General features: G+C 31.6%; 2 protein-coding genes across 3 annotated transcripts in view; one reads left to right on the forward strand and one right to left on the reverse strand.

Moving 5' to 3' along the window:
* LOC111427790 (midasin) overlaps nt 1-17,109 on the forward strand; it is a 44,979-nt gene extending 27,870 nt beyond the window's left edge. Inside the window, exons 8-16 of the mRNA XM_071196646.1 lie at nt 5,144-5,294; nt 5,486-5,712; nt 5,765-7,875; nt 8,240-8,783; nt 8,833-11,153; nt 11,213-11,375; nt 12,202-14,169; nt 15,346-16,131; nt 16,185-17,109. Coding sequence (XP_071052747.1) covers nt 5,144-5,294; nt 5,486-5,712; nt 5,765-7,875; nt 8,240-8,783; nt 8,833-11,153; nt 11,213-11,375; nt 12,202-14,169; nt 15,346-16,131; nt 16,185-17,051 — 9,138 coding nt within the window. The 3' untranslated portion in view covers nt 17,052-17,109. The remainder of the gene's footprint in view (nt 1-5,143; nt 5,295-5,485; nt 5,713-5,764; nt 7,876-8,239; nt 8,784-8,832; nt 11,154-11,212; nt 11,376-12,201; nt 14,170-15,345; nt 16,132-16,184) is intronic.
* On the reverse strand, nt 17,044-26,319 carry LOC111427791 (uncharacterized). Of its 2 annotated transcripts, none has more exons than XM_023063094.2 (4): nt 25,908-26,319; nt 21,469-25,849; nt 18,994-19,860; nt 17,044-17,642 (listed from the first exon to the last, which is right to left on the reverse strand). In XM_023063094.2, exons 1-4 carry the CDS (start codon nt 26,207-26,209, stop codon nt 17,106-17,108), a joined length of 6,087 nt encoding a protein of 2,028 aa, XP_022918862.2. In that variant the 5' UTR covers nt 26,210-26,319; the 3' UTR covers nt 17,044-17,105. The 2 variants fall into 2 exon arrangements, with proteins under 2 accessions (XP_022918862.2, XP_071052748.1); XM_071196647.1 differs by having other exon boundaries at nt 18,994-19,863.
* Nucleotides 26,320-27,215: the final 896 nt, after the last annotated feature.

The following is a 27,215-nucleotide window of genomic DNA, read 5'->3' on the forward strand; positions in this document are numbered from 1 at the left end:
GTATATTCCTAACAATAATCGATGATTCGTACCATTTGATGATAATTCATCAATCAGAATAAATTGTGAAAAATTTATCAAGAAGTAATCAAAAATTGCCAATTTTTAAACATAACCCCGTCATGTCTTGTATAAAAATTGCGTTGTACTTTGAAGTTTTCCGTCTTTTGAAGTTTCCCAACGGAGTTTCGTAGCAAATCGACCAACAAAGATAGCTCTTCTTTTCACTTTGCCCTAATACTTTACTATTAGTGCAATAATAATAGTTTTCTGTTCCACGTTTGCAAAAATATTTGTCTTGAAAACTGCTTTTAAAGTCTACCTTGTCAGTAACTTGGAATATGGTTTCTGCATTGTTCTGCAGGGACAATATCGGAGCAAGGCTTTGAGGTCATTCATCATCATCAAATTTAAATAAAAGTGAAGGAGGGTGGTTCTAAGAACACTTTGACTTCATGTCTAAGCCCAAATAAACGTGTAAAAACTTCGAGACAGCTATCGCAACTCAGTATGCAGGAATGAGGTTTTGTAAAAACTGATGGATTTCTTAACGACAATTTTGTTTCTTAACAAATTTATCTAATTTAAATGCATCTCGTCGCTACCAATTGTCTTTTCTCTTTGATCTTGGTATGGTAAACGAAAAATTGGAAATGGAAGTTAAGGTGCCTCAACTTGGCGAAATGAAGACCCGGGAAGGATATTCAAATGAGATTGTAAATGTAGATCCCATATGAGACATCTGAGTATAATACTGTAGTCGATGAAATAAGTGCTGAACGGTATTCCGTGGAATTCTGCAATGTGAATAGAAAAAAAAATTTTTTAATTTAATGTGTAGTTTAAAGATTTTATACCTCACGGATTTGAAATGGAAGATAAGGCGCTTAATATCCCGTTATCAGACTAATAGGATTTTATTGCAGTAATGGAAATAGATGTTATTAAAGCAATTAAAGGATAAATTGAAGTTAAAATAATTAGTGCAAGTAATTCTACAAATGTAATTCTAAAGATTTATAGTGATATACTTCATATTAATCTGAAACCACTATATGTAGGAAGATTCGTCAAAAGATCTACCACTAGATCTGTTCAACAGTTCAGATCTGCAGTTTTATCTGATAAAGTCAAGGCCGCTTGAGGCCGAAGCACTGCAATATCTGTAGCAATATGATGACCAGTTTCAGATAGAATGTTGGATAAGATTAGTTTTGTTTATAAATGTCCACGGAAGGAATGTTGCAAAAAGTCAGCTTTGTTTTGAAACCCTAATTATAGCATGCAGAAACATTCGGATTTAGCCGTACGTCTCTTAAGACGAAAACTCAGAGTTATCATAAGGACGACACCTTTTCCAAGCAAAACTTTTCCTTTGCAAAACTACCCAATGCCTCTACTATTAAGCTATGTTGCATTTTAAGTGGAACAGTGCAAGTGGATAGTAGTTTCGTAACTATGATTACTGCATTCATATTATTGCAAGTTATATGAAATTCCCGGTATACGATGAATTTATTGATGAGGATAATAAAAGTATTGAAGGAATAGGAACACTTGATGAAAAATAATCTATCCGTATTTGTGAAACAATACCGACAGCAAATGGATTTAAGAAAACAAATTAAGAAACAAGTCTCGGAACTTCCGAAACAAGATATTATGGAGTATATCTCCGTGGGTCACTTCCGTACACATAGTTACCACACAAAAAGATAGCTGATTGAAACACCGGAGGAGAACAGATTATAGAAAATTGAGCTAAAACTGATTGAAGTACGCAATTCGAAACATATTAGATGTATTGAACAAGCTGGATCGTAGCCAATATTTTATTAAGCTACTACTAAAGATTTATAAAGAACGCATCCCGCAGAATATCCGGTACTTACAATCGTTAAAAGAACTACTGGTAATTGTGTTATAACACAATTTAGACGGTATCTGTCAAGTAAATAATTTCCAATATAAAGAAGCGAGATTGTATTATAACCACAGTAAAACTTCTATGTAACGAACCTCGTTAGAACGGACTTCGGATATAACGGACAAAATATTTTTAAATAATACTATTAACATTATCTATTTAATATATAAATATATTTAAATATAAATGTTAGCGTTCATAGATAGAATCCAACTCGGGTTATTCCCCAAGTTGATCTATTCCCTGTTGATAGATAAACTCGGGGTATTCCCAGAGTTGTCTGCACGATGAATAAATCAACGACGGTAGTTCTAGTTTTAGTTGGTATTCAGCAGTAGATTGTTGTATATTTTTCTTGAACTAAAAGTGGAACTAACACTAGACCTAGAACTTCTGAAGCGTCCGTTTGAAGACGCACGGCTCAACCTGAAACTTTCTAGTTCTAGGTCTAGTATTAGTTCTAGCTTTTATTGTTATTCAGCGCTGACGATGATTCTCTTAGACGCCATCTAAGGCAGTCCTCTTAGTTAGGCAAGGTATAATTGAGTCCTATATCAAATTGTCATCTGAAGAATTCATGTGTTGGTATCTCTATCAGCATTAATATTAATAGCTGATCCATGTAATTAATTCATTTGTGTATTCTCTTAAATAATATGATCAACGCATCTTTTTCAATTTTTACTGGTAACATTTTGGGTTGCTTCCCAAAAAAGCTTTTTTAACATCTACCAATTTAAATGCGGTATTTTTGGAAGCCACTTCATTTTTATTTGAGCCCATATCAATGCGATCCGATTTAACTTCGCTTGGAATGGTGGTAGCCGCAATACAATTTTATTTTTCTTTTTTTTTTTAACGCATCGCATACATAAATCATGGTTAGCTTTATGTGCTTTTATCAAAGCCAATAACTCAGATCGTACCATGTTTTCTTCATGTACAATATTTTTTAATGCAAGATAGGTTTTTTTCAACCAAGAACATATTATAATAATTCTTCAAATGTAATTAAATTGAAAATGATGTAAGTTAATCTTTCTAAAATGATAAATTTAATAGTATCTTTATTTATACCAGATTAGATTAGATTAGATTATCAAAATTAATCGTGTTACAATTAACTATTATGTACATGTTAATTACACGATTTACTAATCTTCCAAATTTAATAATTAATTAAGCGGGTTTGATTGATTGGTTATTTCCCCCCAATAAAGTACTTGAAATTTCTCTCACGTTAATACATTAACGCGTTAATTCAATGTAAACCCTTAAAGTCTCGTTTAAAGTGAATTACACGATCTGTTACATAGTAGATCCACAGTAGTGTTGTGGTAGTTACCCCTATATATTCATCCTCCGGACAAATTTCCATAACACTCCCGGTCAGTACCATCAATCACGAATCCCAACGCGGCGGGTCGAGGCTGGAAAATTTATTAAACTGGGTGACAATGGCAGACGCACAAAGGCTCTATTGTTGGTATCCAGTATTAACTAATGTACGGAGGGTCGCAAGTTTCGAACCGACCTGTATATGGAGGAAATCTATCATGATGGTGATTTTCAAGTTGTTCTCCTGTATTGTTTTTTTTCGTCGTCTTCGTCTCTCTCCTACGTTCTTCTCTTACCGTGACCGACGCCCGACAAAAACGCTTCAAAGGACGACACACCCTATTTTTAGACTCGCGGAAAAGCCCGGGAGGAGGATCGGGGCAAAAAGCGAAGACGGATGACTCGACTTGTGCCCGTAAAAAGGCTGGAAATTACTACTGCAAGGCCAGCATGGCGTTCACGGAGAATTGTGGGGAAATTAACCCGTTAAATTTCCCAAATGGTTATTATTACATTATTTTATTTAATTTTCTTTGATGTTTAAAGAAATGTATAAACGTTTTTATTTAACACAAATTGTAATAGGATTTATTTAAAATCTAATTATATCCAATTAATTTATTCTACCTGCTAATGATTAATAAACGAATAGTTATTTGATTTTCACGTGTCGGTTTTCGCACAACGTGAATGCGGGATTGTTTTTGACAGAGAAACAAGAACGAGCGCAATACCGAATACATTATAGTATGTTTATACAAGAGAATAAATTTTCACCCAACAAAGAGAATTGTAACTGCAACGCAACCCAATAACAGCAAAAGCGATCGTTACGTTTAATTATTTAAAACAACTATCTAGTGTGTAAATATTTTATATTCAAAAAACTATTTTCTATTTCACCGATTTGTGACTTATTTACATTTTAGCGTTTTTGATTCCAACATGGTATTAACCTTTTAAATAATTCATTGACTATTCAATACAACTATTTTTGTATGTTTGTTTATATCAATATATTTTTATAATAATTTAATATCTACTAATATTTATTAGTTATAACAATGCATTTTTTGGATCACAAACCATAGTTTATTGGATAACTACATATTTTATATCTACACTTGAAAGAGAGCATCATATTAATTGTGAATTCACATCAAAAGTTTAAAGCAGAGACAAGTATTTTTTCTAGAACGTTTCCAGTTTTAAGGTGGCCATAACTAGTGTAGTCTTACTATTTCGATTCCATGCTTTTGAACATCGTATATTTATATTAAAGAAAGATGTAATCATTTTATGAAGCGATAAAGGTATCATAATGATGGTGAACTGCAAATTTTAAAGAAAACATAGATGTTGGTGAAGAAAATGATGCTCATAATATTTCTGGTGATAGCAATTTCAGTTTGGCAGTCTCGGCTGGGTTTGTAGTTGCTCATTTTGTAGACCTAATGTTGTGCAGTACGATTTCAATCATATTGAGATTGCGCTCTTTGTATAAAATATTTCGCACAGTTCTATAGTTACGATATACTAACAGAGCCATTGATTTATTACTTCTGTTTGCATAGTTCAATTTTTTAGTAGATCTTAGAAATTCACAAAATTCCTTACTGATTGCGCCACTTTCAACTTGACAAATTTCGTTTTCTTTTTAAAAAAGTTAAGAATATTTATACTAAAATTTCAACTTTAACTCTACGTAATGATTTCAGCTTCAAGCTCACGAGAGGACTTTTAAAAGCGTGAGCGATTGTTACCTCTTTTCTAGAGAAATAATTAGAGCTTTTTACAAAGAATAGTTCTTTTATGTATTTCTAGCTTTGTATTAACTTATAAATAACTTTAATGATGTATTATTTCTTTTATTTACAGACTGATTATACTCGTCATTTAGAAGATCTTTTCAAACAAACTGAATCCCTTCTAAATACGACAATCCACTCATCTTTGCTGTCACATGAAGGATTTTCGTCGAGGAAATTACTGAAAGCGTTGGAGAAGTGTCGCGAAATACCGGGATTGGGTGCGTATAACATTTATTTCTGCTCTTTTAGGGGATATATATAGTCTCCTCAAATTTCACTACCACCATCATAAATCACTTTCAAACGTGCTCGATTTACCCACGCTTGTCTTCAGTGAATTACGATGCTTTGTAAAAATGTTAAATTTTCCTCCTTTTTATAAAGGATGTTTTGTGTCTCTTCTCCATAGCCGTGGAAAAACACACGATGGCAGAAGAAACTAAACTTTTTATAAAGAAGATTGAATACCTGATGGCGTTATGGAAAGAAATAGAAAATAATCGTTTGCCAGAGAAAGGAGAGGAAAAAATAAGGGAATTACGAAAGAAAGGAAACCAATTACTATCTTGCGTTAACAATGAAGGCGGTTTGAATGCTGGGGGAAAATTTGAGTGGGTCGATTCCGTTTTGATTAAAGTATAAAAAAAAGAAATATTTTATAATTAACACTTAACTTAATTTTTTTTAGTCTTTAATAAATGGGTATTGGTTGTTAATAGATAACGTAAATTTATGTAGTCCGGCTGTTTTGGATCGTTTAAATGGACTTTTAGAACCAAACGGCGTTCTTACAATCAGCGAACGTGGTATTGATCCCGAAGGAAAAATGATTGAAATCAAACCGCATAAAGATTTCAGATTATTTTTTACGATGAATCCGAAAAACGGCGAAATTTCGCGTGCTATGAGAAATCGCGGAATCGAATTGTTCCTTTTAAATCACGATTACATCGAGAGTCAAAACACCCTCGATATTAAATCGTTAATATTTTCAAATGGAATCGAAAACAACTTCGTTATCAATACATTAATCGAAATGCATAAATACATTTCCGATTTAATTGTTGGAGAGAAACCGACAACGATTGATTTGTTACAGTCAGCATTTTTAATTTCACAACAGATCAATCGTGGAATTAATGTTAACGAAGCCGTAACATGTTCTATTATGGATATTTATTATAAAATGCGGTCGGAATATGAATTTAACATAAACGATGCTGGAAACAAAATAAAAATAAGAATTAATGAAATCATGTCGGGGTATAACAAAGAAAATGAATTTTTCAATAAAAATTGCAGTTTAAAAATCGGCGATATCAATTTAAACTCAAACGTAGCGAAAATTAAACAAGAAATTTCTTGTTTTGGGAATTATTTGGAAAGGAATGATAAACGATTTTTTGTTGTTAATTGTTATTATTTAAACCATTTTTATTCAATGTCCACTTTTAATGATTTGGAATTGCGTCATTTATTCGTTAAAAATTGTTTTAAAAATAACCTCACCGATATTTTTTATGAAAATTTAAAAACTATGGCGAATAAGCTCCCTCTTGATGATTCTTGGATTTCTTTTAAAGACCACAACAATTTTTATTTGATGTTGTATTATTTAACATCGAAATTTATAGTTGAACAACCACCAAGGAAGGATTTAAAAGTAGCATTAAAATTTATCCAAAACAATAAACGCAAATTTTCCATTAATGACACAGATAATATAATCATAAAAAAAATTGCGATTTTATTAAACGAGTTTGATTCTTTCGTGTTAAACGTATTAAAAAAGAATCTTATTAAAATACCGAATGATAATTTCATGGAATTTTTATCTGGAGTCGAATGGAGAAAATATATTTATCCGGAGATTTTAAAAACTCTAACTTACAACAACGAAACCGATTCTAACAACTTCATTTTACTTTACGTTCATTACAAATGGTTTGCGAAATATTGCGTTTCTAAAATAACCGAAATTTTACCAAAAGAAACGTCAGATGAATTAATTACAAACGTTGAAAAGATAAATTCTTTACTTCCAAATCATTTTTCGAATTTACAAAAGATAGGAAAGCGTTATAAGAAATTAATTCCGGCTCCTCCGCCGATTATTAACGAAAAACATTTAGAAATTGTTTTAAATTTCGATCAAATCGATGATATATTTAATTTTTATAAAACATCCAACGACAAAATAAAAATAATCGACGTATTACACACAAATAATGAAATTTATTACAAATTATGTTCGTTAAAATACAAATTAACCTCTAAAAATATTACAGAAGAACCCGAAGAATTAAAATATCTTAAAGAGAAATCGAAAGAAATCGTCTTAGCTACTGATAAAAGTGTTTATAAAAAGTTTGACACACAATTTTTACTTTTTTTGGATTATTTTGGATTACTTAACGTTTATAAAAGAAGAAACGATTATTATCAATTAGAAAATATTGATTTAATTACAATTCCCCATAATTTAAGAGGAGTTTTAAAACGATACCAAGAATCGGGTGATGAAAAATTACTATTTGAAATAAATAGATCGATTACTTACTATTTATTAAACAGCATTTGTAGAAACAAATTAAGCGAAAATGATAACGAAATTAACAAACAATTAAGTTTATATTCTCCAATTTTATCTTCGTTATTAACTAAATTTTTAATAAACGAAGATTCTTCTATACAAGTTAAATTGGAAGAATACAAAGATTCTTATAATTTGTATAATAAATTTATGGTTGTCCTTTGGAGTTATTTTGGTGATTTATCTGCGAAAACTTTTGATTTTATGTAAGTAAATTAAATTAGTACAAAAATAATTTATGCATTTAGAAATAAGGGTCAAATTAAAAATGCTTTTTGACTGAATAAATATTTGCATGAATTTCAAGCGCTCCTGCGGATTTTGAAATGATATTCCAATGCCAATTTTAATGGTTTCGACATTAAAAAGTTGAAAGCGATTTTTTTTGCAAAAACCCACTAATTTCAAAATACTACAAAACCTTCAGCATAAAGTACTATTTCTGGTTACCAATTTCGGGTCTCAATAGTAGTTATACTTTTAATGGGTTTTATCTGACACATTTCTATTAGTACATAAAGTAAATCATTAATTAAAAGTATATTTTTTTATTAATTTTCCTTTTTTTAGTGTCTCAGACCAAAAATACATTTTAAATTCATTTAAATCGTTTTTAAAAGATTTCTCAAAATCGTTACGAATTCCATTTAATCAAAACGATTACAAAGAAATGATAGATTTTTGTATCAACACGATATCTACATCATACCACAAAACCGATGACGAATTAAAAATTTTAATCCAACTCTTACAATGTTCTTTAAAAAGCGTCATCGATTTAAACGATTCGTTCGATGCAACAGATAAATTGGGGCATCTTAGCGATTCGTTTATTTATTTAAATTATTTGAAAGCGTTATTAAACAGTAAATTACCACCGATTGATTCACAATTAAAACGAGAGATTAAAAGAAAATATTTATTGAATGAAATTGAAAATATTGAGTGTTTGGAATATTCTTATAAATGTCAAGGAGAAATTTATACAAATGATGAGTACCCAATTATTGAATGTTTTAAGAAAAAACAAGAAGATTTAAAGCGCAAACAAGTTGAGTTGGAGGAATATTTAGCTGTGAGACCTTCAAACTTAAATTATAGAAGTATTTTTCAGGTAAAGTTTGCTTTTTTATTGATTTTTTTTATGAATAATTTATTTGCAGGTTGTACAACATGCATTCTCAACAATTCTTTCAAGCAAAAATATTCTGGAATACTGCGAAAAGTTAAATAATTCTATAAAGGCACTTCGTAAGTCTCTCGAGACGGGAGAATACTTAAATGCGCTTGAAAAAGGTTTGGTTACAACAGGTGTTTCATCAAATATTGAAAGATTTTGCAAAGTTTTGGGTAAAAATAGATCCACATATCCAGACGTTATTGAACCTCTTTATTCTAACGTATTAGAATTGTTGTATGGGATTAAATTAAAAGAAGATTTAGTTAAAAAACTTTACATGAAATGTAGCCATGAAAGAAAAGGATTAAATCTCGAAAAATCGCTCCAAAATTTAGTTGCATTTCCAATCTTAAATGATAAACAAACTAATTTTATTCAAGTGACTAATTTGTATTTAAACGAAAATGTATTAAATTTTTGCTCAGAAAAATTATTTAAATATCTCAAATGTGGTATCTTAGAAATTTATAATTATGCGATTATTTCATCGAAATTTAAAGTTAAAAATGATAATTTAGCGATTTACTTTGAAAAATTAATAAAACAATTTATTGGTGTTTGGAATAAACACCAAGAAATGATCGAGAAGGAACGAAATGAATCTCAAACTTTATACAAGTTTAAATCATCAGAGAATAAAACCGAGGAAGAAATAATCCAAGAAGAATTTGATGAGCTATTTCCAAGTTATCACGATGACGATTTCAAAGAATTCCAAAAACACAGCTTAGATCATATTCATAAAGAAAAAGAAGTCACAATTAAAGAAGACGTTATAAAATTAGACGATGTTAAATACGTTTATGAATTACAAAAGAATTTCTTTGATATTTTAACAAAAACGAATTGGATTGAGTCGAATAAACCAGAAGATAATTTTGACCATGTAACCCCATTAATTGAAAAATATAAATTATTTAAAGTGTTATTAGATAATTGTGTTAATTCAATAGATTACAATTTAGATCAAAAATTACTTGGAAGCTTAACAGTTTTAATTAATTATGCGAAAAATTTCGGAAATTCTCATCATAACAAAAAAAATTATAATTTTTATCACGATTCAAACATAGAGGAAATAAAGAAATCTCTCCACATACTAAAAGAATTACAAATTGAAATTAATAAGTATTTAAACGAATGGCCAGAACATCCAACTTTACAAAAATTAAATACAATAATAAATCGGATTTATAATTTCGACGTAAACAGTTCCATTTCAAGATTTTTAACTGGTTTCGAAATTTTATTAACCGAATGTAACGAATGGGAACAAAACGCCCATTCTGGAGTCAGTTTGCAATCTTCAATAACAAACGTAACCGATCAAATAATAACTTGGCGTAAATTAGAATTAAATATGTGGAAAAATTCCCTTAATATTGTATACAAAAAATTGAATTTACCAATTGGAAAATGGTGGTGTTTCATATACAACGTAATCGACCAATTTGAAACCAATAATATTTCCGAAATCGAATTTATCGATGCGATTCAAAAATTTTTAACGCAATCGAATATTGCAGAGTTTCAAAATAGATTGGGTTTATTAAAATCGTTTCATTGTCAATGTGTGGTAATTAAAAAATCGAGAATTCTTCAAAATATTTTGTGGAATATTTATAGTTATTATTCCCAATTCTTAAATGGAGTTATTTTAAAAATTAAAGATTTAAGAAACCCAATAGAACAAAAATTAAGGGGTTACGTTAAAATCGTTCGATGGAAAGACATTTCTTATTGGGCTGTTAAAGACACTTTAATCAAAACGCACAAAATTATCCACAAACACATGAAAGAATACGAAACAGTTTTGCAACAACCAGTTCACCCATTTTTAACATTATCTGTTGAAAAAAATAATGTTCAAGGCGTTTGGGATCAACCACAAAAAGAAATTGCCCAAATTAATTACGATATTTATATTTCTTCGAGTCAAGATGATAAAAACATCAATAAATATTTCTCAAAATCAAAATTGATTAGTCATAAAATAATTTCCTCTTTGCCATATCCAAAATTAATTGAAAACATGGAAGAATTTATTGATGAAGTTTTAAAATCGAGTATACACTTACAAAATTTAGAGGTTGATAAAACTCTTACACAATCAAAACAGAAATCTCAAGCGAAAGGAATATTACAACAAAAACGACGGGGTTTAGCCGATTTATTTAAAGCTCTATCAAAAATGGGGTTGTCTTATAAAAAAGGAATTCTTGAAGGCGACTTAGGCGATAATTTGAAAAGATTTAAATTGAATCCTATTGATTTAGAGTTATTATTGAAGAATAAGTCTCAAAGGTAAGAATTTTATTTAAAATTCATTTTTTGTAATAAATTTGTAATTGTTTTTTTTCAAGTTTGGTGGATGAAAACATTTTAAAATCATGGTCATCTAGTGAAATTTACTACACTAAGTCGTTGATTCGCTTAGATTTACTTCAAAACCTTTTAATTAATCCTTCAAAAGAATTAGGTCCTCAAGAAATTGAAAGATGTAAAGGGTATCCAATCAATTTAATGGTAAGTAAATTAAAAATGTATATATTATTAAATTTGAGCTATTAGAATTAATTTATATTAAGAGTGAAACCAAGGATTTGTAACAAAAACATACTGAAATCTATTGATTTTAATTGTGACTTTAGTTCGTTAATGAAATTAGAAACCAAGGATGGTAGAATCTAAGAGGACTGCTACATCCTGGAAACAGGTGCACAGCTCGACGGCCCGTTCGTGACGTCACGCTTGGTTAGGCAACTACTATTTCACACTATGAATTAGCAAATGCTTAATTTATTTTATTCCTGCTTTGTGATGTTGTTAGTTCTACTTTCAGTTCAATAAAACTACTGATACTGACGTCATTTTCTGAGTTACAAAGGTCTTTTTAGATTCTACCGTTTTTGAGCATAAGCAATTTATTTATTTTAAGTTTATTAATTTTTGAATATTTGAAAATAGTTTAAAACAAAAAATATTAATTAATACATTAGAATTAAGAATGCTCTGAATTTTGCCTTAGAAAACTTTCTTAAAGACTTCTTTATTCCTCTCTCACTTTGCTAATTATAAAGTTTTTTTTCCCTGGTTTCAACTTTTTGCAAACCAGTAGATGATGATGAACTTCTTAATGTTTTCACATTCCCTAAATGTTTCTTCATCAATTAATTCTGATCGCAAGGTTATTGCTTCTTCTAAACATTGTAAGCTAATCTGCAACTTTAGTTTTAGAAAAAGTTCACACTGACTGTTTAATAATAACCACTGATTTAATGATGATAAAATTTCAATAAATTTCATTGATAGCTCACATTTCATGATTACTACTTACTATGTTTTTTTTTAGAATAATATTTTAGACCAGAAAGAAAAATTAATTGATTCCGCAAACGATTTAACGCAACTAAAAACCTACCAAAATTATTTTAAAGAATTTTCTGCCTCAAAAACCTTCATTAAACTTGAAAATCTAATCAACTTAATTGAGAGTTTAAAAAATGCTGTAATAATTATTGAGGAGTACAAGATCATCTTAAATACTTGCCCAGAAAAAGATGGGTTTGAAACAAACACACCGCTTTTAAACGACCCTAAAAATTGCTTGTGCTATAAAAACGACGAAATTTGGACAAAATCATTTTTATTATTAAATCAAATCTTGGAGGAAATCGAAATTATTTGTAAAAATATTCCTGAAGAAATCCAAAATGATGAAATTAACACAATGTATTTTCCCATGAATAATTTAAACGATCTAATAATCAAAGTTACAAATCTGGCGGATAAATTAAACGAATTATTAAATTTATTTGGGGATACATCATTTTCTGAGAGTTTAAAATGGATTACTTCTAAAGTTATTAATAATAAAGAAGAATTAACTCCAATAACGTCGAATTTTAATGAAATAGATAACAAAGACTTAGATTTATTCAAAAATCGAAATGAAAAATTAATCACAAAAGTACTCCTTTCGATTCAGACTTTATTAAAAAATCTCGACGTCATCGATCAACCGGAAAATTACGAAGAAATTTTACAAACAAATCATTTAAATCTTTTAACAACAGAAGGAATATTTAATTCTATATCTTTATTGAACACCAAAGAAATCATTAAAATTATTACAAAAATTAACAAAGATCTCCAACAAAGACGCCTGTTTAATTTTCAAGATACATTAAAAAAATCTTTGCCAATTCTCGACCAATTTGTTCTTCTTCAACAATTTCTTTTCACCCAACAAGTATCAACATATCGAATATCATCAAAAATAAATTCAATATTATTAAATATTTTTACTGAATTAATTACAAAAGGTTTTTGCATTCCCCCTGAATTTTCCGATGAATTTTCCAAAGAAGGATCATCTCAACAATCATCAGGAATGGGCTTAGGTGATGGTGAAGGCGAAAAAGACGTTTCTGATAAAATCGAATCTGAAGATCAATTAGAAGACGCCAAACCAGAGGGACAAGAAAATAACCAAGAAAATGAAGATAAAGATTGTAAAGAAGAAGAAGGTGGAATTGAAATGTCCGAAGATTTTAACAGTAAATTACAAGATGTCGAAAAAAAAGATGATGAAGAAAATGATGATGCCTCTGATAATGACTCAGACGCTGATGAGCAAATGGGAGAAACCGAAACGGGGGCTGATCAATTAGATAAAGAGATTTGGGGCTCCGATGAAGAAGATGAAAAAGATGAGCAAGAAAACGGTAAAGAATCAAAAGATGAAAAAGGAAACGGCGGAGAAAATTTAAACGAAGAAGAAATCGGCTCAAAAGAAAACGAATCCGACGAAAAAAGATCAAACCAACCTCAAGACATTCCTTTAGACAAAGAATTAAACGAAGAAGACTACGACGACGAACAAATTGATCCATACCATCAAAATCAACAGGAACCTCAAGAACCAGAACCAATGGATTTACCTGATGATTTTAATCTTGAAGAGGGCGAAGAAAAAGAAGAAGAAACTCAAGAAGAAAATCCGTTTGATATCGACGAAATGAAAGATAAATTTCCGGATGAAATTTCGGAAGATATTCCAGAAAAATCGGAAGAAGAAAAAGTTGACGATGATAAAGACCAAGATGATTCTGATGGGGCAGAAGAAAATCTCGAAAATAGTGATCAAAAGGATATTGAAGATAAAAATGAAAATGAAAACGAAAATGACATTAAAGAAAATGAAAATGAAAGTAACGCCGAAAATATTCCATCGGAAGGTTTAGATCAAAATTCGAAAATTGAAGAAAATCAACAAGCTATGGATGTTGATGATAAAGAAAATCAATCAAGTGATAAAGTAAGTACTATTTTATTTATTTAATACATCAGTAGGTATATTTAAATATAAATGTTAGCGCTTAAAGATAGAATTCAACTTGGGTTATTCCCCAAGTTGCTCTATTTCATGTTCTTAGATAAATTCGGGGTATTCCCCGAGTTGTCTATGTGATGTATAAATCAAGGTGGGTAGTTCTAGTTTTAGTTGTTATTCAGCGTTAAATTGTTGCATATTTTTATTGAACTAAAAGTAGAACTAATACTAGACCTAGAACTACCTAGTCTCTTAAAACGGCCAAAATGATTCTAGTTCTAGGTCCAGTGTTAGTTCTAATAATAGTATTAGTACTAGTTGTAGGTATTATCCAGCGTTAGATTGTTGTACACTTTTCATAAGAGTAAAACTAGAACTAACACTATACCTAGAAATAGAATCATTCGGGTTTACCCGTCTTGAGAGACGTGCGGCTAAACCTCAATGTTTCTAGTTCTAGGTATACCTAGTGTTAGTTCTAGTAACAGTGGTAGTGTAAAACTAGAAGACCTAGAGCGAACTAGAATCATTCGGGTTTAGCCGCACGTCTCGCGAGACGGCTAAACCCGAATGTTTCTAGTTCTAGGTCTAGTGTTAGTTCTACTTTTACACTAGCACTGTTACTAAAACTAACACTATAGCTAGAACTAGAATCATTCTGGTTTAGCCGTCTTGAGAGACGTGCGGCTAAACCCGAATATTTCTAGTTCTAGATCTATTGTTAGTTCTACTTTTACATTAGCACTGTTACTAGAACTAATACTATACCTAGAACTAAAATCATTTGGGTTTAGCCGTCTTGAAAGACGTGCGGCTAAATCCGAATGTTTCTAGTTGTAGGTCTAGTGTTAGTTCTACTTTTACACTAGCACTGTTACTAGAACTAACATTATACCTAGAACCAGAAACATATGGGTTTACCCATCTTGTGAGACGTGCGGCTAAACTAAACCCAAATGCTTCTAGATCTAGGTCTAGTGTAGGTTCGAGTTTTAAATGTTATTTAGCGCTAGATTGTTTTTTTTTTATTGAACTAATAGTAGAACTAATACTAAACCTAGGACTAGAAACATTTTGGTTTAGCCATCTTAAGAAATGTACGGTATTTACTTTTGTTACCAAAATATTTTAATAAAATAAATTTAAAAAAAATTGTTTTAGATCGCTACAAATGAAACTAAAAATAATACTAATCAAGAATCAACAGAAACTACCGAACAAGAAAATCAAAACGATTCTGAAGGTCAAGGACAATGTCAAAATGATCAAAACGAAGGTGGACATCAAGATACTTCCGTTAGTCAAAAATTATCAAACGTTAACGAGCAAAGAAATATTGAAAATAATAAAAGAATGGGAGAATCCGATTCAAATAGAAGCTTAGGTGACACAAATTTACCCGTTAAGAAAAAATTAAAAACAATTCATGCTGATGATAAACAAGATAAACAAGATGACTACAATAACGAAGAAGATAACAAAAACTCTGACATTTATCAGCATATTAAAGAAAGCCAAAAGTCGAAAACGCAAATTTTAGATGCTGCTACAAAAGAACAAGTTGATGAGCAAAAAGTTCATAATGATGACAAACATGAAGATAAAGATGATAATTTAGAATCAACTCAAAATTTACCTGATGATGATGAGATGGAAATTGATTCTGAAGAAACAAATGTAAACGAGAATCAATCCGAAAATGTTAATAATAAAGAAGATAAATCAATAAATAAAAATAATCAACATCCTGAAGGCGAAGTTCTACAAGAAGTTGATAAAGTTGAAGTTGAAGGGGATGTGACTCAAACTATGACGGTTCCAAGAGGTAATGAAACATTTTTCAATCAAAATCTAAGTGATTTATCAACAAAAACAGCTAATTTACGTCATGATGAATTATTAAATCTTCGACAACACATTGAAGAAGAATTGTCAACTTGGGTTCAGGTAAATACAAAATCATTTTTTTATAAATAATCTTTTATAAATACATTTTTTAGCCCCCCACAAACGAAACAGCCCAAAAAACATGGGAAGAAATTTCCGCAGTTACCTCATCTTTAGCTCACCATTTAGCCGAACAATTACGATTAGTTCTTGAACCAACCCAAGCGTCACGTTTGAAAGGCGATTTTAAAACTGGAAAACGTATAAACATGCGAAAAATAATTCCTTACATAGCATCTCAATTTCGAAAAGATAAAATTTGGTTAAGACGTACAAAACCGGCGAAAAGAGATTATCAAATTGTTTTAGCGATCGACGATTCTTCAAGTATGGCCGATAATCATTCGAAGGAATTAGCATTTGAAAGTGTAGCTTTAATATCGAGAGCGTTGAATTTATTGGAATCGGGAGAATTATCAATTCTTAGTTTTGGTGAGACCACTCAAATATTACACAAATTAAGCGACCCCTTCACTGAGAGAACAGGAGGGTGTTTGTTACAAAAGTTTCAATTTGCTGAAAAGAAAACTTACGTTGGACAAATGTTGAATTTTGCCACGGAAATGTTAAATACAAGTCCTGGAAAATCAAGTGCGTTAAATGCGAAATTAATCGTCGTTGTAAGCGATGGTCGGGGAATATTTTCTGAAGGAGAATCGTTGGTTTATAGCGCAATACGAAACGCGAAGTTATCAAACGTTTTTACGATATTTATAATTGTTGATAATCCGGATAATAATTCTTCAATACTTGATATAAGAAGGGCTGTATTTAAAAGTGACAACTCAATTGATGTCCAATCGTATATGGATAGTTTTCCATTTCCTTTTTATATAGTTTTAAGGGATATTAATTCTTTACCAAGTGTTTTAAGTGATGCTTTAAGACAATGGTTTGAGATGGTGTCAAATATAGATTAATAAGATTTCTTTTATTCCACATAAATTTAATAAAAAATTAAGATAATAAGAAAATTAATTTAATAACTGCTTAATTCCATCAAATAACGTTTCCTTTGAAGCTGGAAATGATTCCATTAAATACTCCCAATCGTTTGTATTCAAACACAAAATATTACTTGAAACAACCGTTTCAACAGATTTTACATGAGCCTCTTTTAAAAAACCCTGTTTCACGCCAAAACTAGCACCGGCTTTTAAAACTTTTTGATGTTCCTTTCTACCAATTAATCTCTTCCACACTCTAACTTCTCCATCAACAATAAAGTACATTGTGTTGTCCACATCCCCTTTTTGAATTATATATTGTCCTGGTAAATAAACTTCTAGTTTCATATGTGTCACCAACTGCTTTATAAAGTCTATATGCGTTTTAGCGAATAAAACGTGATTCAATAGATGGTTTCCGTATAATTGAAACATTATGTCTTGTCTTAAATAATAAGGTGCTTGCGTAATAAGCACTGGGATACAATGCCCAGAATAACCAACCCATAATTGTAATAAATAAACACTTACTTTATCAATTAATGATATTGATACGTGGGTACTCTACAAAAATAAAAATAAATTTTTTTTTAATGTAATAAAATCTCGATATAACGAACTAATATGGGGACGGGAGTGTCTTTTATAGCCAAAAGTACGTTATATGATTCTAGCTCTAGAATAGGTATAGTGTTAGTTCTAGTGACAGTGTGTGTAAAATTAAAATCGAAACTTTTTAAGTCTAGTGTTAGATCTAGTTTTAGTTCAATAAAAATATACAGCATAGTGATATCAAGCGCTACCTAGCACTTTCACTAGAACTAACACTAGACCTAGAACTAGAAACCTTCGGGTTTAGCCTAGCGTCTCAAGACGGCTAAACCCGAATGTTCCTAGTTCTAGTTTTGCACTAGCACTGTTATTAGAACTAACACTATATCTAGCACTAGAATCATTCGGGTTTAGCCGTCTTGAGAGACGTGCGGCTAAACCCGAATGATTCTAGTTCTAGGTATAGTGTTAGTTCTAGTTTTGCACTAGCACTGTTATTAGAACTAACACTATATCTAGAACTAGAATCATTCGGGTTTAGCCGTCTTGAGAGACGTGCGGCTAAACCCGAATATTTCTAGTTCTTGATATAGTGTTAATTCTAGTTTTGCACTAGCACTGTTATTAGAACTAACACTATACCTAGAACTAAAATCATTCGGGTTCAGCCGTCTTGAGAGACGTGCGGCTAAACCCGAATGTTTCTAGTTCTTGATATAGTGTTAGTTCTAGTTTTGCACTAGCACTGTTATTAGAACCAACACTATATCTAGAACTAGAATCATTCGGGTTTAGCCGTCTTGAGAGACGTGCGGCTAAACCCGAATGATTCCAGTTCTAGGTATAGTGTTAGTTCTAGTTTTGCACTAGCACTGTTATTAGAACTAACACTATACCTAGAACTAGAATCATTCGGGTTTAGCCGTCTTGAGAGACGTGCGGCTAAACCCGAATAATTCTAGTTCTAGGTATAGTGTTAGTTCTAGTTTTGCACTAGCACTGTTATTAGAATTAACACTATACCTAAAACTAAAATCATTCCGGAGGGATTAGACGTCTCTCAAGACGGCTAAACCTGAATATTTCTAGAACTAGAAACATTCGAGCAAAGACGATAGAATCTAAGAGGAGTGCTACATTCCAAGAAGAAGTGCAGAGCTCAAAGGCCCGTTCGTGACGTCAGCGCGTCTCTTAAGATGAATAAAACTGAATAACAAATAAAACTAGAATTGACTTAAGGAATACCTCGAGTTGGATTCTATCTATAGGCACTAACATTTATATTTAAATATACTAATGTATTAAATAGATAATATTAATACTTAAAGGTCTATTATATCGAGATTTTACTATATTTTATTACCTGCAAATATATTCTTAAATTTTCCGCCATTTCCCCAAAACGATTCCCAGTATATTTCCCAACAGATAATAATGTGGCAAATTCCGATTGTAAAGCAATCATAAGTATTTGAAATATAAAAACCATTACAACCGTTACAAGTAATTCAGTTACAGTGGACGGTGTTTGATCTCGAATTCCGGTCGATGTAAATGTACTGATAACGTATTGATATGTAACACGAAAATTTAATCCAACATCCACTGAAAGTATCTGTTGCTCATTTTGATCTATCGTTATTATGGGACATACACGACTCGGACATGCAATTACAAACCATATACAACTCATAAAATGTATTAAAAGGGATAAAACGTAAACCAGGAAAGTCCATTTTAACGATTTGCTCACCGTTAATTTATTTTTGCAAATGTTATAATAATTAATCATGTGAATGAATTTTAGACTTCGATTTAACATGTAAAATTGTTTATAATACGGCGTAATATAAGCGGATCCGAAAGCAGATGCGACGATATCAATTGGTGCGCATGTTATTAAGTCGGTGGCGAAACCATCGAATTTTAAAAAATACCTTTTTATTATTAACCGAAAAGATTTTACCCTCAATCCGGTTTCGTGGTCAGTGTATGTTAAAAAGAACGAAAATACCATTTTTGATAAAAATATAAAATCGATAAAATATAGAGTTAGAATTTGTCGGAGTTTTAAATCTTGTATGATTATCCAAGCGATTGTAAATATCGAACTAAGAGGTGCGAAGTGCATCATTAATAAATATTCGTACCAACCGAACCATTTACTTGATGGATTTATCATAAATTTATCCATTTTTCCTTTTTTCATATTTGTTTTGTCATCAGGACGCTGCTAAAACATATTTAAGTAGACTACAAGTAAACATTATAATACAGTTTTGATTTCAACATTTTATAACTGATAACTTGTATAAAGCAATTGAAACTCAATACGTCAGTCATTTTAATAAGATATGGATAAAATTTACTTTAATCGCGTACACTGCTCCCTATTTATCATTTCAAAACAAAACTGACATATCCAACAAAAAAATAATGACGCGACGTCCAGTCTACATAGAACACTCTAAATCGCTCTAAAAAAATTGAGAGACATAACTTTGAAAAGCTGATAATGGAATTTGAGTTTAACATTTCATTAACAGAACTGTTCAGGGAGGCGAATAAGATATGCAGAGGGAAGAAGCGGGAATACCAGAACAACCGAATACTGAACATGAAAGCGATTTTAAAGCCAATGATATTAGTAGTGCATATAAGTTTGTTAAACGGTTGTGACAAGGATATAAACCCCACACAGCTATATGCAGAGACGAAACGGAGAAGATATTGAGCGAAAGAACACCTAGAAAAGTTACTTCCAGAACAAACCAAGAAGAGGAGAAGACCACGGATACATATCCATCGATGAAGTTCAAGACGTAATTACGGCGCATAAAAACGGGAAGGCGCCAGGGATCGATGGCATACCAGCGGAATGTGCTGAAGGTTGAGGGTGAGGAGTTGGCAAGGAGAATTTATACACTGCTGCAGAGGGTTTGGGAAAAACAACGCTTGCACCCTTTTTAACCTGGTGCTGGAATATGTAATAAGAAAAATGAGGTTGAAAGGACAGGCTTGCTAGTCAATAAATCAGTGCAGTGACTGCAATACTAACTTATACAGCAGAAACCAGATTCGAGACACCCAAAACAAAACGAATGTTAGATACTACAAAAATGAAAAAGCTGCGTAAAAAAGGAAGTAAGAACATTAGACAAACATACAGGATAGATAACATCAATGACTGGATATTAAACAAAAAGTCAAAATCCTGCGCATCTATTAAACCTTTCAAAGCATTAAATAGGGATGTAATGAAGATTATGGCAAACAGGCAATTATGCTGACATATAATAATATATAATATGAATTAGGCTAGATACGCATTTGTGACCAGGTCGTAGTGACCATCAAGTTCTCAACTATCGTATTGCGTGCATTTCACGACAAACAGCCACAATTCTATTATGATTATGGAATTTCGGTGGTCGCTGAAATGCTAATACGCATCAATCACAATGATGCATCGGTGAAATTAACGGCATTGCTTACAAAATCGATTCAACTAATTGTTTGTTAACCTTATTACACTTTGTGTTTGCTTCATAAGGTCTTTTTCGTTCTGACATAAAATTTTCCTTTAGAATATAAATATCCATTCTGCACAAGGATTTGTAAGGATCATGACTTTTAGACAGTATTTATTTGGTTGCAAATGTTAAGAGAATATGTTAAAAAGCAATTTGAACAATTTCTATTCGGAGTTGTCTAATTGGATACAAAATAAGTTTGAGTAGCAGACCAAGTTTCAATCGCCTTATCCAAAATTATATTAATAAAATCCACGTAATAGTAACATTATCAACCTTATAATTAAAAAAATGAATTTTCTTACCGAAATAACAAACTTTTTTAAAGATTTCTTAGTCGCCTTTTTAACCGACGTAATAAACTCAACATTCATCATTTGTATAGTTTTGAGATTAGTTTTAATTTGAGGATATTTTTGTAAAATTTCGCACAAGATTTTCCCATTCATCACCAATAATTCGACATGAACCAATGCTGTAGCTGTTATGGTTTGTCTTATTTTCGTTTTATTAAAACAACCAAACATTCCGCCCGATTCTAAAATTTTCAATTTCATATCGGCAACGGAGATTTTCACCAATCCTTTATAAACAATGTAGATATCGTTTTGCACTTGATTACAACGGATTATATCCGCGTCCTTTTTAAAATGAACTTCTTTGCATAAACTGGTTAGAAATCGAATATCGGCCGCATCCGCGTCTGCGAATAATTGTGCGGAACTCAACATATTTCTATACATGTAATTACCAATTTCTCGCGTCATCATTGGAAAGAATGTCGATAAAATCTCGTTTGCATCACACCCTTGAGTTTTTGTGTATAAATTTTCGTAATGATCGGTTACTTCTTTTATTATTGTGTCAGTTAATAATTTATCCCTCATGAATTTTATCATTACGTTTACGTTGTGTTGGTATTCAACTAACTTTACGTTTCCTTTAATTGAAAGTGCGATTATTTTTAAGAGAATGTACCATCGAAGTCCTACTAAAGATGCGACGAAAAAATTATAAATAATTAATTCGCCGTAAGTTCGCATTATAAATAATCCCGAACTAGAACATGAAAACATCGTTACAATTTGATAAAATGCAGCAACGATCATATTCGTGTGAGATGCATCTTTCCCAAAATCCGAATGAGCAATCCAAGAATTGTTTGCGCAGGCATAATTACCAAATTTATCAAATCGACAAGTCGAGTGTTCTAAAATACAACTTAAAACTCCTAATATCACCAAAACAACAATAATATGTTTTAGACGATTCATCATTTGTGATTTTACTTCAAAAGATCTTTCTTCAATGTATGAAATCCCGCAATAAATGCGATATATTCCCCATGGTCTTGTACATAACATTAAAAAATGAGAAACATACGCTTCGATATCACGATGAAATAATTGATTAAGTTTTACTATGGTAAATGGAACATTTGTGTATAGATCTAACGCAAAAGCATGGGTTAGATAATGCAAAGATGTCGATAAAGGATGAGTAATTAAAATCCCATTTTTGTTGTAATAATGGCAATGCATACGGAGGTAAGTGTCGATTATGAATATTGTGAAATAAAACAATTCGAAGTATTGCGAAACTTTGATTGCGTTACAATATTTGTATAAAAAGAAAACGTATAAAACGTTTAATCCGATTATTGTGCAACGAATACTTTCCCAGATTGTGTAAAATTTATTCGTGGGGGAGATCGATTGTGGCAAAAAAAAGTATCTGATACATTTCCATTTTCCTAATTTCAAATAAGGTCCCATTACGTTTAGATCAATTGGGCTGTCATCGAATTTTTCGTTCGTTTCGTACACGAAGTATTCCCCTTTACCGTAAGATTTTTTAGAAGAAACCATTTCGGGTAATCTTCCTTTTCTTCTCATCAAAATCATATCGTAAGATTTTCGATGATCTTCAAGCGATCGAATGTAATGTTTATACAACATCATGTTAGTATTTTTTAATTGCGCCAAAATTTTGTTGTATGGAATTACGGCTACTTCAACGTAAGTAATCGCGGTTATTTTAATAAACGTTCTAACTCCAAGTGTTAATCCTAATAAAGGAAAAACATCGTGTGGTTTAAGAATTGTTGATAACCCGTGATATTCATCTGTGGGGATTGTTGATTCACCGCGAGCATATCCTCGTAAAATAATTTGTATGTGAGATGCGTGCGATAATTCTCGACATAAAACAGTTCCAGGTGGGGCGATGTGAAGGCGAATTGTTGGGGCGATGTTCCATAAAACTTCTTCGGTTATGTATTTAAACAAAACCGATTTATTTAATGTGTCGATTATTCTAGCGTATAAAACGGAGTTCTTTATATTTTCTGGGGCGTCGTTTAAAAATCCTCTAGATCCGGCTAATTCTAATCGTTGGGAGTAATCCCAATGGCATTGAGTGAAACTATAAATCATTTTTTTTATGTCAGAAGGAATTTCATATAAACCAATGAAATATCTTATCCTTGTTAAGTACTCCAAATAATTCGTGTTTTGCATCATTTGAACAACAGCACAAGCGGCTAATTCGGAAAATGTAAAACTATGCACCCAATACCCAATAAAACTGACCACAACCTCGCAAGCCATCTCCAAAGCAACATAAGAAATATACATACTATCCGTGAGACTCATAAATATCGACACCGCGTAAGATAGGCTACTTAAAAATGGACTTGGCTGATATTTTTCAGGGATTATAATATTGTATTGTTGTTCTTCTAAAAAGCTGTTGTATTTATACCAACCATACCTCAAACAATCCAAAGGGCAAGCCGCCGCGTACAAAATCGCACTTGCCAAATAAATCAAATAAACCGTAATTAAACAGTACCGAAACAATTTTAATCTTAGCGGATTCAACCATAAATTTCTTTCGGCCAGTTGCATCGCAGTAAACAATCTTTGCACCTTTAAAACTCGATTTAAATGCAATTTAGGCATCAACTCACTGTTCGTTTTAACCATGGCAGCAAATAGTTCAATGGGAAATGAGGAAACAATATCGAGCATCGTTGAAACTTTTTTCAATTTGTGCAAAACGATTTTTTTACAACCGGTTATAACCCGCTGATCTTTTCTTATAGCCGTTGTTAATTCGATGTATAAACCATAAATGTAAAATATATCCAAAATATACAAAGCCCCGCTACTCGCTATCGAAAATTCTTTGGCAAAAAATACTAAATATGGCACCAAAATGCATTGAATCGTAGCCGCGATTAAAACGAGATAAAACGAGAATTTCCTAAAACTACTATTTTCATCTAAAATACAAGGGAAATGCGATGTTAAACAAATCACATCCACTTTTAATTCGACGTCATCACTCAAAACGTATAAATCTAAATATCTCGATGTGTGGGCCGGATTTTGCATGTAAGCCATAAAATCTTTGTGTTTGCGCATTTTTGTGTTTTGTAATATAAGGTCCCAATGTAATTTAAACCAATGTAACGTTGTTATTCCTTGTCGACTTCTTATTTTTAATAATTTCGGGTCTTGTAATAATCGGGCGTGAGCGATTCTACGTTTCATGCATTTTCTTAATGACAAAGCCGATTTTTTATACTGCGCAATAGTTCGGGATAAATTTCTGAAATCTAACGAAGAAATTTCGCAATAAGTTTGACACCGAATCGTTACCGGACTTTGTAACGGTAATAAGCTGCAAATTTCGCCAATTATCGTTCCGCTTGAAAACGAAATCATCGGCGAATTCTCATTTTGGGTTAAAACTTGTATTACTCCGGCTGAAACGTAAAACATTTTCGTTTTTAAGCGACCTCTTTGTACCAAAACGTCGCCGGGTAAATAAATTTCTGGTTGCATTCCTAAGCAAAGCGAACGTTTGAAGTTGAAATCGGCGTCTTTAAAAAAATGCGAATGATCTAAGCTTTCCCAAAACATGTCTAAAGTTACTTCTTTTTGTAAAGCTAACGGAAGTACTTTGAATATTGTGGGGATCGTTATCATCGATCGTCGAACTTCCCAAAATTTGTTGTAATGATCTATAGTTCGTTTAATTGTTGGGGCATTTATTTTCCAATCGTTTAATGTACCAACAATAATATTTAATCTCGATGAAAATCCGATTTGTTGTTTAAACATTCTTATGTATTGAGCGGTTAAATCGCCAAAAAATATCATCATATGTAATAAATATCCCACCATCATTGTTATATTTTGGGCGAGATAATCATAAATGCTTTCATTTGCTATATTTCCGGCCCAATTATGCATGAAGCAACACCCGATTATATTTATACAAATAATTAACCAATGCACGGGATTTTTATTGTCAAAATGGTAATTACCCAAATTTAACTCCCACGATTTCGCCAAAACATCTTTAAGAGTATACCACACACTTGCCATTATCATTACAAAAACGATAAAGAAGTACATCTGACCAAGAACAACAACAACCAATTGGTTACCAGTTGGTTGATTCCTCAATATAAAATACAAATAACCCACGTATTGAAGCCGTAATAAAACTTTTAATTTGAAATAATCAGCTCCCGGTGAATAACTTGGCCCAATCGAAGTTCTAAGTAAAATGCAATAAATTTCGTAATATGGCAAAATGCTGATTATATCGATTGTAAGGAGTAAAAGATTTCTCGATTTATGAAGTCTTGAACTCCGATGAACTTTCATACATCTACAAAAAAAATAATATTAAATATAATATTAAATAAAAATTATTTTTTGATTTAAACCTGTGCATTATGGCCAAACATACATCTACGAAATAAAACATTTCAAAAACGTAAAAAGGAAAAAGAAAAATCCAGGTCTTTTCGTGTTTGATAAAGATTAAAAAATAAAGTACTGCCACTATATTCACAAGGATCCCGAAACACAAAAAAACTCTCCAAAATAATTTAAACTGCAAAAATATGCAGTTTTTCCAATTTCTTCTCGCATCGTAATAAGATACTTCTCCTTCGGTCTCATCGTCATCTAATTCTTGTATTATAATATCGGTCAAAGATCTTCTTCTTGTACGATGCATCATCATTTGTCACAACCTTAATAAGAAAATAATTCTTTTATATAAATATCAAAAAAAGTTTGATTTAAGATATCTCCATACGTTTCGGCAGTCTAAAAAAATTGTTATTTTAAGATTCATTTAAATAACATGACATAAAATGTCAATGATGATAATCGAATGTTAAATTTGACATTCAATACATTGTTTATACAAAATACGAAAATACAAGACTATTTAGCCGTGTAGCCTACATACCGAGTCTAATGATAATAGTACTAGGCTAATAAACTTAGCGGCTTCCTTTGACATGGTGTTTCGAACAAAATGAAGGAAGCTGGTACCTCCAGACGGTTCAAGAATTCTGCAGTTCCAAACAGTTCTGAACCTTTCTGCGCATACATCGTCGTTAATATCACGATAGATATTCTTCTCGCAAAGCAGCGTACGTAAATTCGCAGTGGTATTGGAGATACAGGAAAGCTTAGGCGCGACGTATTGGAAATTCTTGAACTCGGCTGTTTCACAAACTGGCGTAATTCAACATACGTCAGCTTATGAGAATATTTTCAAAAAAAAATTCGTTATGGCATACTGACGTATCTAAACTATGCAAGTTCAGACAAGTCATTGCATGCACATGCGCATGAATGTGGAGTCTGGCAGTGTGTACTTAATTCTTGGTGGGGTGAGTTTAACCAAAATTGATGTCTTAGTTTTGTGGAAAGACGGCTCAAAAAATGTTCTTGCATCGAAAGTATTGATGTTTCGTGGTTGCCTTAAAAAAGGAACCAAAGTAAAAATGTTTTACAACAAGAAGTGATGAGGACGATGCTTTAACTCAGTAGAATCCAGGGTAGTACCTTTAGCTCGGATTATCTGCAAATTAAAATGTTACCCACCATGGAGAAAATTAAATTAAGAATGCGCCCGGTATTTCAGTGCAAAACAAAGTGGATCATGAATCGGTGGAACCAGCACAGCAGGAATTAGAGAAGCGCGAACAACGAGAACATCGACTAATAGAGCAAGA

The sequence above is a fragment of the Onthophagus taurus genome, chromosome 6 (assembly GCF_036711975.1).
Source record: "Onthophagus taurus isolate NC chromosome 6, IU_Otau_3.0, whole genome shotgun sequence".
In the NCBI taxonomy this organism is placed as follows: Eukaryota; Metazoa; Arthropoda; class Insecta; order Coleoptera; family Scarabaeidae; genus Onthophagus; species Onthophagus taurus.